Genomic DNA, 13,356 nt, shown 5'->3' with positions numbered 1-13,356 from the left:
GAAACTTCTCCTGCTGCCATAAGATTGCATTAGGTAAGTTGTGAGGGAGCAAGGGAAGTTGATACAGTATAACAGCCTGTGAAGCTTCAGCACAGAGGAGCTCTGTTATCACCCACAGAGCCCTTCAGACTAATTAGCATCATTTTAAAAGTTGATTTGACCCCCCTTTCCTTCCCTTGCCTACTGGAATCTCACACAGTATGAGAGGGGAAGTTCTCTGGCATAGCTTAAAATCCTGTATAGCTGCAGCATAATAATTATTAGCATAATTATAAAAGTTGATTTTAGAAGGAAGGAGTCCATGGATGATAACTATAAGAAGATTACCACGGTCCCGGTGACTGGATCTATGAGTAAGTGTCCCTGGTTTATCATGGTCGGATTTTGATGGGAGATTTCCTTTAACAAACACCCATGGCACCCTGCTGCCCCCATATTTACTTTATGGCCATTTTCTGTGTACATTATGACTATACACTGCAGTTATTCATGTATGGGTGTAGCACAGATCTGCGCCTTCTCCTGAATTCCATGGTGACGTTCCGAGGTTAGATTAACCCTTACTAATTATGTAATTAAAATACCAGATACAAGAGTTCTCACATTTACTATGTATGATGAATATCATAAGCAAAGGGGAAATAATACAATCCCAAGACTCCTGGGAAACTGCATCCACCATCAAGAATTTAGGAGATCTTTATCTATAATGTATGGTATCACATAGCCGATAAGACTTTCCCATAGAGTAGACGGAGACTAATAACCTACAGAGCTCAGGACTGTACGTATAGAAACCTCAGCGCGGGTCGTGCCCATGGTGTACAGGAGCGGACGGCGGGGGATCCATATCTCTCATAGTCTGGAGGTCTTCCTGGATATGTCACTCCCCAGGCATCAAGTTACCATAATCTGTGATAGTTTAATATTCTCTGAGGAGGGATTAAGACTGTGTAGTGTCTGCCTCCATCTCTAAACCCACAGCTCAGACTTGTACCTGCGACTAAGAGCATGAAAGCAGGAGAATGTATGTATGCAGTGCAGTCTTATAGGTGACGTGCAGCTACAGCATAACCCAGCCTTAGTCTTTCAGATGGCATCAGGATGGTGGTTCTGTGAGCTACAGTGTCGGAGATACAGGGATTTAATAGATATCTACCATCAAAATCAAGCATGATAAACCAGTGACACCAGGAAACTTCTTATATTTGTTAGCCATTTCCGTGATATAGCTTCAAAGACAGTTACACTGTGCAGTAGCACTTCTTCCTTTCCACACATGCTGAAACATCCTACAGTGAAATTACATCAGGAAAAGGGGGTGAAGTGCTAAGGGAGCAGTGGGAAGGGGAGGCAGTGTAGCAGCCTGTGAAGCTACAGCACGGAGGAGCTCTGATAACACCCCCAGAGCCCTTCAGACTCATTAGCATAATTGTAACTGTTGATTTTAGAAGAAAGGAGGACATGCATATATAATAGAAGATTACCACGGTCACGGTGCCTGGATCTATGAGTAAGTGTCCCTGGTTTATCATCATGGATTTTGATAGTAGATTCCCTGTAAAGGAATCCTACCATCAGGAATCTGCCTATGACGATAGATCTGATGGTCTGTTCTTTCTCTAACCATATAATTCATTCTACCCTTATCTATACATTTTAATATGCACATTTTTAGCAGAGGCCACTGGGTCGTGGAGTAGCCTCACTGGCCTCTTCCTAGCTTCACCAAACCTATGCAGCCTCTAAATGGCACTCATCTCTGGCAAAATATGTCTCTTCTCTGCTCATTTGCATATGAATTTGGGGGAATTTTTTTTAAAGGTGAACGCGAAAGATTTCACATAATTAGTAGCTTAATGGGGATAAATCTAGTGAATGTGTCCCTGTAAGGGTACTCTCAGTAGGAGACAGCCCTGGTGTGGGGTTAGATGCTCTGATTTTTTACTAAAAGTAAAAGAAAAACTTTTTATGTATGAAAGTATCTGCGTGAAAAGTCCTGGCCGATGGAGTTGTCTTGACCTTAAAGGAGTTTTCCAGGATAATGATATCGGTGACTTAACCTTAGGATCGGTCATCAATATCAGATCACGTCTGACACCCTGTACGGCCCTTCCCAATCACCTGATCACAGTATGGAGAGAGCCGAGCCCCATTCTCTATTTAGAGGGCAGCACTGTGGGAATGGGACCTCAGCTGCAGTTCCCAGTAGTGGCCACTTAACAGAGAATGGAGCCGGACTTTGTCTCTGTTGTAATTCCAGTTCCCAGTGGGGGGTCCTGAGTGTCAAACCCAGGGGTCAGTTTTATCATTGTCTTTGACATCTGCGTTAGTGGAGCCCTACAAGATGAACATCATAAAACATGACCCCACAATTAGAGAGGGTAAGAAAGCCTGACTGTATTGTAGATCCACTTGTGTCCTTAGGGAACAAATATCTCTGTGTGCCCAAGGCCGGAGCCTGTCCTGTGACAGGTGCGTCACAGCTTTTTGGCTTCCTTGGAAGTCACAGCACAGATGTGAACAGAGCCCTAACAGATGCTTTACCTAGAGCATTGAGCGTGATCGCCATCTAGTGGTCATTTAGAAAAATACAAAGTGAAGCACAAATAACTAGTTGATGTATTCTGCAATATAAATGGGGAGATAAAAATAATCTTTATTTATATAACCATATTCCATAGCTCTACAGATTATCAGGAACATATACAAATAAAATAAGACATTACCGGATGAGAAAAGTTATATGGGATGATAATATTACAATCTATGAGGATGAGGGGGTGACACAAGAGCTTACAGTCTATGAGGGGGTGACACAAGAGCTTACAGTCTAGGAGGATGAAGGGGGTGACACAAGAGCTTACAGTCTACGAGGATGAGGGGGTGACACAAGAGCTTACAGTCTAGGAGGATGAAGGGGGTGACACAAGAGCTTACAATCTATGAGGATGAGGGGGTGACACAAGAGGTATAAGAGCTTGTATAATGGTCCAGCCATTCATTATAAGGGAATGGAATAATCAAATGTAATAAATAAAAATGCTGCTGCTTGACCCAGTCATCAGCCGCCATCATACATACAAAGTTCCAGGTCAGTGGGACTACAGAGAAGCCTGGAGCTTGGTATATACAGTATCTGGTGTTTTCCAGATAACATACGGAAGGAGGACATAGGATGAGTTAGTAAAGAGAGAGACGAAGTGTCGTGCAGTAAGAGAGTGTGATAGCCCTGCCAAAGAGATGGGTTTTAGGGAAGGGCATTCCAGAGAACTGGTGCAGCTCGTGGGAAAAGAATAATCTAAGATCAAGCCAGAAAGGCTCATCTGTTGAAGTGCATTTTCATGGTGGTCGGTTCCCTTTTACAGAAGACTCTCCCATCAGTAACCATGTTGTGTCCTTGTATATCTGTAGTGATGTGATTGTATCCAGCACCTTTCACTTATATTTCTGTTAACCTCTTAGGTACTGGCCAGTCTCCGTACTGTAAGGAATAATTTTGCTGCACTAACCAACCTGCAAGATCGGGCACCAAGCAAGTAAGTGACGACATTGTATCCTATACATGCCCCCTGCCCATCATAAGAACCATTAGAATGGGATACAGGTGTCCATGACCTGTACATACTCTACAGGACATTGCCATATCCTACTGATATCCTAGATATGTTTTCAGGGTGAAACCACATTCAATTTTACTATTTGATTGTATAAATGTCCAGGAGGATTAATAGAGGTACAACACACTTTTTTCACATTAGGGAAAATGATGGTTCAGAATTGTTACTTTATGGGGAATTCAGATATTTTGTAATGTCAGTGACTCATTGTCAGTGTTGTCTCCCCACCAGTGCCCAGAATGATGTCCAAAGGATCTTTCAAGAACACATTATAGGGTCTGCGTTACAATTCTGAAACAGCACTAAATCCATAGTGATGATGTTTTATAGAAAATCTGCCATAAATATCCATCATGATAAACCAGGGACACTTACTCATAGATCCAGGCACCGTGACTGTGCTAATCTTCTAATATTTGTTACACATGGCCTCCTTGCTTCTAAAATCAACTTCTAAAATTTTACTAATGGGCCTAAAGGTCTATGGGGAAGATACCAGAGCAACTGCTGTAACTTCACAGGCCGTTACACTGTCTCACCCAAATTCTTTCTCCCTCAGCACTTCCCTCCTTTCTCTGCTTGATGTAATCACACAGGGAAAGGGGGGCTCATGCACAGTGTAACAGCCTGTGAAGCTGAAGTGTGAAGGGGACTCTGGTAACACCCCCACTGAGCCCTTCAGAATCATTAGCATAATTTTAAACCTTGATTTCAGAAGGAAGGAGGCCATGGATTACAAACCTAAGAAAATGACCACAGTCACTGTGCCTGGATCTAGGAGTAAGTGCCCCTGGTTAATTATGATGGATTTTGATGGTCGATTTCCATTAAATAAAAATAGGAATTGGCTGTGGCAGTGACATCCTTCATTCTAGGTATCAGGAGAAGTCCTATATGTAATATGTAACCTATACAATGAGGAGACACAATGATACATTACATCTGAATTCAGTGACTAAAGGCTTGATCATTACTATTTTAGCCAAGAACTTGTCTGTCCAGGATGGGAACAGATGTAATGGGGTGAGCACTGCAGGGGAGGGGAGACAGAGGAGGATGGGTATCTTTCAGTTTTTATTATCATACAACAGGGGCATTAAAGATGTTACTTCAGTAGATGGTAAATTAATACTGTGAACAAGGACCAAAGATATATAGAACGGACTAGTAATAAGTTTTATCTGTATGTGTGCAATAGCAGTAATTTCGCTATGTGGCCACCAGATGACGATGCTGCAGCTTCTTCTTCTTCTTCCAAGAAGTAAGGACTAGAGCAGTGATGGCGAACCTTTTAGAGACCAAGTGCCCAAACTACAACCCATAACCACCTGTTTATCACAAAGTGCCAACATGACAATGTATTCCCTAATTTATTGCTCCCCGCTCTGTTGTAACCTTTCATCATATCAGTGCTCTGAGGACACCAATACAGTATATAGAATGTTCCCCAGAACAGTAAGAAATATTTTGCCTGGAGAAGGAGCAACAATGATAATTCTGATCTGTCCACACCTTCCCACCCCTCCTGTAGTCCCAGGCAGCGCTGTTGCTTTATAATAACATTTAGCATGACAAGTCCTGGGCTGCCTGGGAGTGCGAGTAGAGTCTTCTTTGGTGATGGCCTGGGTGCCCAGAGAGAGAGCTCTGAGTGCCACCTCTGGCACCCGTGCCATAGGTTTGCCACCACTGGACTAGAGTCTCCTTAGTAATAATAATAATTAGTTATTTCTATGGCGCCGCCATATTCTGCAGCGCTGCACAGGTCATGGGGACATATAGAAATATAATAGCACATTACATAGAAATAACACGCTCAGATGAAACAATAGGAGGGAAGGCCCTGCTCACAAGAGCTTACAATCGCTCATACATTATCTTTCCCATTATGTCTTGTTTATAGGAGATCAGCAATGTGTAACCAACCATCCATCAACAAAGCAAGTATACCAGGTAAGACCCATCTCACGGGGACGCACGTCTGTTGTCTGCCAGAAAGATCTCATATATTATTCCTTCCTGAACTGACTGTTAAAGTCATTGTCATTGTTAAAGGGTTGGTCCAGAATTACAAAAGTTTGGTGGCTTTGTCACAGACAACATTGACTGGTAATTTAGCTTAGTTCCATTAGAGCTGCAATACCACATACCACCTGTAGACGTATGTGGTGCTATTTTGGTTCCAATCTGGTTTAACAATGACATGTTCTGCATAAGTTATATATGGAATGTGGTGTATTGTATGGACATTTGTATGATGATCATATCAAGCCATTGTCCTGGCATCTCCTGATCCTGCTTGCTATGTGCCTTGGGGGGGGGTCCACGCCTCAGTGATGGGGGCTCAGTTGTGTTTGCTTTCTTGACAAACATTGGGGTCAATCTACCCCATAAGAAATGCTTGTAGTTTTCCATCTGGTTTGCCCTAATTTTGTCAGAATGTGGATTTGGGACATCATGTATATAGTCAGTATTGGAATGCAGAAGCTTTAATTTGATTGGCTGCTAGGAACAGCATTTTGGAAGTGTTGTACTTGTCATGAGATGTTTTTTCAAGGTGTCATGGAGGCTTATATAGGATGGAAGCCTGGGATATGTCCTAAATTTCTCTATGGGGAAAATGGGGTCACTTCTTGTACATAGAAGGGAGTCTAGACTGCCGGCCTCGCTCTCTCGAGGAAGATCTATGGAAACTATAGAAGAAACGGAACAGAGACAACTCTAATGATATGAAATACAAAGGGTTCCCTGCAACACATAATACATCATCACCTAAGTAACTCACTCAGCTCTGCTACATCAGTAGTTTATTAATCTGACAAGTAACTTCCATCCTTCTTATGATGCATAAGAAACAATAAAAACATAAAATACTTATCTGTTATTAAAAAAAAAACCCCATGCAAATGTATCATATACAAACACAGCAATGGTTATAAAGGAATCTGCCATCAAAATCCTTCATGATAACCCAGGGACACTTACCCATAGATCTAGGCACTGGGACTGTGGTAATCTTCTTATATGTGTTATTCATGGCCTCCTTCCTTCTAACATGAACTTTTATAATTATGTTGAAGAGCCAAAAGGGCTCCTGGGACAACAAGTGGGAGGCCTTAGACATAAGTGGTAACTTCATATAAACACAGCAATTTCCCCATTTTCACGCTTTGTCTTAGGCCCCTTGCACAAAAATGTAGGCTTGGCCAGGCTGTAACCCAGAGGAGCAAGCGGCCGGGTGAAGGAGAGAGGAGGGGTGAGTAGTGCTCCTTCTCCCCTCTCCATAGAAAGCCAAGCGGCCGCTGTGCCCGGTCACAGTAAGGCCCCTTCCACACTTGCGTTGCATTTCACGTCAGAGTTTGATCAGGGTTTGGTCAGTGAAAAACGCACATTTTGCATCAGAGTGCAATCAGTTTTCAGTCAGAGTTTGTTCAGTGTCTAAGTTTTTCACGCGCGTTTTCAATGCAATTACAATGCGTTTTTCACGCGCAGAAAATGCGCATGAAATGGACTCAGGACTGAGCTCTATCTTTTCTATGGCAATTGATGCGTGAAAAAAGGAATGCACTTGCATGTGTCTCAGAGTGCGATGCGTTTTTGATACAGCTCCATAGACTTGTATGGTGCGTTTTTCACGCGCGTGACTTGCAAAAATAGAGCACGTCGAGATTTAAACGCGCGTTAAAAAAAACACGCATGTGTGCGTGAAAAAAATGCAAGTCTGAAAAGACCCATTGATTACAATGGGTCAGAGTGCAATGCAAGTTCTGCACGTCAAAAGGACGCGCAGAAAACGCGCGTGAAAAACGCAAGTGTGAAAGGGGCCTTAGAGTGCAGTGTATACTTTGAGAAAAACAAGCAGTGCCAAGCGACCCCCTCATTGCTCCTCCATACAGAGATCTCAGCTCTCCTTCATCTGTGCTAACAGCTCAGTGGCAGTACCCACTTGTGTCCACTAGATGTCAGCAGAGCACCACAGGAGCGACTTCTCATTAGTACAGAGAGATCTTTGGAGGATGGAAATGACTGCTGACTCCCTGACATCACATCTGTCTCCTAATCTCTAACTGCAGATTGCAGATTACTCAGCAATTTAGGGAGACACAAGGATTAGAGCCTGTCAGATGTGAATTTAAATGGAGTAACGACAGCCGTAGAGTATAGGAAACTCATTATCGATGGGGTACATTCACTGGGGTGCAATATACTTGGGGGTCATTAATTTTGCAGGTAAAAAAGTAAAGGGGTTACCCGAGAGTAGAGATGAAATTATAGAGATTTTTTTATTTTTTTTTGCCGCAAACCCCCCTACCACCGGCCACCTTGCTATTTTTTCCTTACTCTTGGACATCCCCTTTAAATGGACTCTGTCACCAGGTTTTACCCCCATTATATATAGGCAAGGGATGAAAGATCCTTTATAGAATTCCCCCTTTTATTTGTCATCCTATCCATTTACTTATAACAAAATCTATGCCAGAGTCATTTGAAAATGTGCAGAGAAGAGTCAAATTTTGCATGAGACAAGTCAAGTTTAGAGGATGTCACTTAGAACACCCCTTTATAGCTAAAAAATATTCTGTGTCACATTAAGGATAAAAATCTAATTTACAGATTGCCTCAGGCTGCAGTGATCTACAGAACTGGAGATCCAGGCAGTATCTGTTGGAAATGTGAGATGTAGATAAAGATTTGTAACCTATGTATTTAACCCTTGTCTGTATCCCTGGTCAAAAGCTCAGAGAACCAACAAGCTATCTGAAGGAGGATATTTTCATCTTTAGCGCGACACCAGGTACTATAGAACGGACAATATTAGCACTCCCACAGCCGCCTCTAAACTTGACTCATCTCAGGGTAAATATGACTCTTATTTGCTCATATTCATATGACTTTGGTGGAGGTAAATGCGTAAGATTACACATAAAATAGGTGATTTTACAAAGGACACCCTACCAGAGGGAGCTGGTAGTTTAATTGGGTAAAATCTAGGGGCAGGTTTCCTTTAAATGACCCCAGATTATAAAACTGATGCTGAATAATAAATATGGCTAATTTTAATACCGTCTCCTCTCACTATTTGTACACTTCGGGCTTAGCTCACAGCAGAAAATGTCCCAGAAATTTGGTGTATACTTTGGCGCACAGCGTTACATGCCCCTTTCTTTCTAAACAACCCTCCCCCCCTTTTCATACAAGTCATAAAAGTGTCCAAAACACTGGAAAATGGGTCACATTAAACGTCAGACAGTTTTGTGAATGTTACACCAAATTTCTTTCACAATGAGGCAAATGTACGAATGGTAATGAAAAGTTACATCCCGAAACATGTGGATAGATACAGACATACATTCATATGGGGAGACGTGTCCGAGGGCAGGGCTGTGCTAGATGCTCATGGCAACCAATCAGAGCTCAGCTTTCATTCTCCCACAGCTGTTTATAAAATTATAGCTGTGCTCTGATTGGTTTCCATGGGCAACTAGAACAATTTTACCTCAGAAACATATGATAATTCTGCCCCATATAGGGTTATTTTCCGACTGTTTTAGCTTTCTTATATGTTTCTGAGGTAAAATTGTTCTAGTTGCCCATGGAAACCAATCAGAGCACAGCTATAATTTTATAAACAGCTGTGGGAGAATGAAAGCTGAGCTCTGATTGGTTGCCATGAGCATCTAGCACAGCCCTGCCCTCGGACACGTCTCCCCATATGAATGTATGTCTGTATCTATCCACATGTTTCGGGATGTAACTTTTCATTACCATTCGTACATTTGCCTCATTGTGAAAGAAATTTGGTGTAACATTCACAAAACTGTCTGACGTTTAATGTGACCCATTTTCCAGTGTTTTGGACACTTTTATGACTTGTATGAAAAGGGGGGGAGGGTTGTTTAGAAAGAAAGGGGCATGTAACGCTGTGCGCCAAAGTATACACCAAATTGCCCCATATAGGGTTATTTTCCGACTGTTTTAGCTTTCTTTAACCCTTTAAGGACCTTGCCCTTTTTTTGTCATGTCCATTTTTCACTCCCCACAATCAAAAATCTATAACTTTTTTATTTTTACACGTACAGAGCTGTGTGATGATCTGTTTTCTGTGTAACAAATTGCACTTCGTAGTGACGGTATTTATTATTCCATGGCGCGTACCGGGAAGCGGGGAAAAAATTCCAAATGCGGTGAAAATGGTGAAAAAACGCTTTTGCACGGTTTTGTTGTGGGATTGGATTCTACGGCTTATGCTGTGCGCTCTAAATGACATGTCTACTTTATTCTTTGGGTCGGTGAGATCACGTGGATAACATATTTGTATAGGTTTTATAATGTTTTCATACATTTACAAAAATGTAAAACTCATGTAGAATTTTTTTTTTTTTATTTTGCCATCTTCTGGCGCTAATACATTTTTTATACTTCATTGTACAGGGCTGTGGGTGGTGTCATTTTTTGTGACTTCTGATGAAGTTTTCAATGCTACCATATTTAAGACTGTATGACCTTTTGATCACTTTTTATAGATTTTTTTATATTTTTCAAAATGGCAAAAAAATGCAATTTTCCATTACGGGGTTAAACGCAGTGAAAAAGCATTATTATATTTTGATAGATCGGCATTTTTGGATGCGGCGATACCTAATGTGTTTATGATTTTCATTTTTATTGATTTATATTTATATCAGTTCTAGGGAAAGGGGGGTAATTAGAATTTTTAGGTTTTTTTATTATATATATATATTTTTAACTTTTTTTAATTCTTACTTTTACTATTTTTCAGACTCCCTAGGGTACTTTAACCCTAGGTTGTTCGATTGATCCTACTATATGCTGCCATACTACTAAAACTCTGCTGCACTATGCAGCAAAGACTTACCGGCTATGGAGAAGGCTCAGCATCCGCGGCCGACCCGTGATGTGCTATTACGTCACGGGTCATGAAAGGGTTAAAGCCACAACTATGTTGTTGTACAATTTACAAAAGTGTCTTAAACAGGAGGGGGGGGATCAGAAGTGTCTGGGAGTGGAACTGTTCTAGTTGCCCATGGAAACCAATCGGAGCTCAGCTTTCATTTTATAAACAGTTGTGGTAAAATGAAAGCTGAGCTCTGATTGGTTGCCATTGGCAATTAGAACAGTTCTGCTCTCAGACACTTCTGATAAATCTCCCCCACTGTTACATGAAATCCTGACTTTTAACCCTATAAGAAACCTATATAATAATGATCAGTGTGTAACCCCTTGTACTATTCTACCCAGCTGGCTGTGTGCGCAGCAGTAAATCCAGTGCCCTGGCACCCGGCCCGTATTACACTGAGTGTTTTCAAAACATCCCCAATGCCAAGTAATAAACCTCTTGCCCTGTACCAGCAGGCGCCAGATGTGGTCCAGCTGCCAATCCAGAATACTTTGCTTTAATACAGTCTGTCTGAATTTTTAATAGGAGAAGTGGAATACATAACTTCTGTGTGCGCCCACCCTCCCGTCATATAGAAGGGGGTTATACCACCAGAGGTGTATGAAAGACTTGTGTATGAGAGACGTCTGCCCTACAAATCCTCGGTGCGCTGGACCTCATATTAAATCAAACTTTCATCCGATCCCTATAGACATTTTACCTGCTTATTTATGTACAACTGAGGACTCTATAGATTTATATATTATACTTACCAGAAGTGTTTGGGATATTTACTCTTTTCTCAATATTTGTTTTTATTTATATTTATGTCTATTTTTTATGTACATTTTTTTTAGTCTGTAATTATACTTGAAAAAGAAAAATTTGAGTCCCAAAATGCGTCGTCTATAGAGATCCCACATAAAGCCATGTTTTACTACACTCCATGAGGTGTGCGCCTTGCCCATCAATTTTCCACATTAAATATTTCATCAAACTTTTTGCATAAATCAATAGCATTATGGGGGAGATTTATAATGAGTGCCGGTGTATGATAATGCTACACGGATACATGAAAAGGCTTAATTAAGGCTGCACAGTGGCTTATTGGTTAGCATTACAGCCTTGCAGCGCTGGGGACCTGGGTTAAGTCCGTGGGTCAACATCTGCAAAGAGTTCGTATGTTCTCTCCGTGTTTGTGTGGGTTTCCTCCAGGTCCTTCAGTTTCCTTCCACACTCCAAAAACATACTGTTAGGTGGATTAGATTGTGAGCCCCATGGGGACAGGGACTGATTTGGCAAGTTCTGTGCAGCGCTGCGTAATCTGTGTGCGCTATATAAATAAAGGAATTATTATTATTATTATTATTAGACCTCATGAAGTATCCTCTGGCCATTCTGGCTGGCGGCAAAACTACATCAGGTCCAACCTGGCATAATTTTCAGTATAAATAGTCTAACATTTACCGGGGTGCCCCACCACACCCCCTCCATGCCCACATGACGTGAAGGTGGCATAGTTGCATTGTTGCTTCTACGCTACCTTGGCATAAAAAGCACTGATATTATGTCCCCTAATGTGTATAAGGGAGGAGTGACACGGAACCCCAAACAAGAACTTTTTTTTTCTGTTGATGCTTAAGTTACTGGGCCTAGACCCACTTTGTTTGGCATGGACCTGTATATTGGGATTTGTGTCTGCTCATCACTACTGACACTATTTCTGACCAATATATGACTTGTATTCTGAATTTAGTAGCGTTTTCCCCTCTGCAGGCTCTATCTGTAATTTTATATTTCTCTAATAGGTGGTAGGTAGAGACTGGCTGCCGTGATGTCTCCCATACACTGCACACAGGAAGTAGAGAAGAATCTGCTCTATCCCCTATCCACGGCAGCCTAATTTGATGGTTGTTGGTGGTCTCAGTGATGGGACCCCATGTATCATGAGTACAGGGGTCCTTTGCAGCCCTGTTGCATCTGAGATGCCCGTAGCAGCCTGTGGCACATGCTCCAGCTGCTCGGTTCTTCTTTGCGGAGCTTACGGAGACGGCACTGACGAGTGTGGCGCTTGGCTATCTCCGTGGGGGGCTGTAAAAACAAGAAAGAAGTTGTACTCCCCCTCCCCTCTCTATAGACTTTATGTATCTTTTCATCCCTCTGTGTCCTGCAAAGATTTTTATGCTAGGAAGATGGATTGAGGAGAGATTTTAGATTGAAAATGGAAATAAGAGGGAGGAAAGGAGCCTGATAAGTGGAGTAACTTAGTGGAGTGACTGTGGTAATCTTCTTATATTTGTTTTCCATGGCCTCCTTCCTTTTAAAATCAACTTTTATAATGATACTAATGAGCCTGGAGAGTGTTACCAGAGACCCTCTGTAATGCAACTTCACTGGATATTAGACTGTCTCCCCCCCCCTGCACTTCCCATTGCCTTCTGTATTATCACACAGTGGGAGGAGGGAAGTGCTGCCACACAGTGTAACAGCATATGAATCTGCAGCATGGGGGAGGGGCTCTGGTAATGCCACCAGAGCCCTTCTGGCTCATTGTCATAATTTTAATATTTGCTTTTAGAAGGGCATGCATAATAAATATAAGAAGATGACCGCAGTCACGGTGCCTGGATCTATGCTAATTAAGTAAGGTAATTATACTGTAAAATTAAGTAAGGTAATTAAGTGACCCTGGTTTATCATGATCATCTCTATCATGATGGATTTTGATGGTAGATTTCCTTTAACTCATAATATACTGTCAAATTTCCTTCTCATTTGCTTACATTCTCACTGCAGGGGCGTGTCTTATGTAAATGAGCAGGGCATTAGATACCCAAGTTT

At 41.8% G+C, this 13,356-nt stretch overlaps 1 protein-coding gene across 5 annotated transcripts in view; it reads left to right on the top strand.

Moving 5' to 3' along the window:
- PDE4D (phosphodiesterase 4D) overlaps positions 1–13,356 on the top strand; it is a 595,186-nt gene that overhangs the window by 440,310 nt on the left and 141,520 nt on the right. For all 5 annotated transcript variants that reach the window (XM_072136749.1, XM_072136766.1, XM_072136757.1 and 2 more), the window contains 2 exons: positions 3,466–3,539; positions 5,521–5,570. In XM_072136749.1, the coding sequence (XP_071992850.1) occupies positions 3,466–3,539; positions 5,521–5,570 (124 nt within the window). The remainder of the gene's footprint in view (positions 1–3,465; positions 3,540–5,520; positions 5,571–13,356) is intronic.

The sequence above is a fragment of the Engystomops pustulosus genome, chromosome 1, assembly GCF_040894005.1.
Source record: "Engystomops pustulosus chromosome 1, aEngPut4.maternal, whole genome shotgun sequence".
NCBI lineage: Eukaryota > Metazoa > Chordata > Amphibia > Anura > Leptodactylidae > Engystomops > Engystomops pustulosus.
Note: the sequence above shows the minus strand (reverse complement) of the source record. Positions and strands in the feature narration are given on the sequence as shown.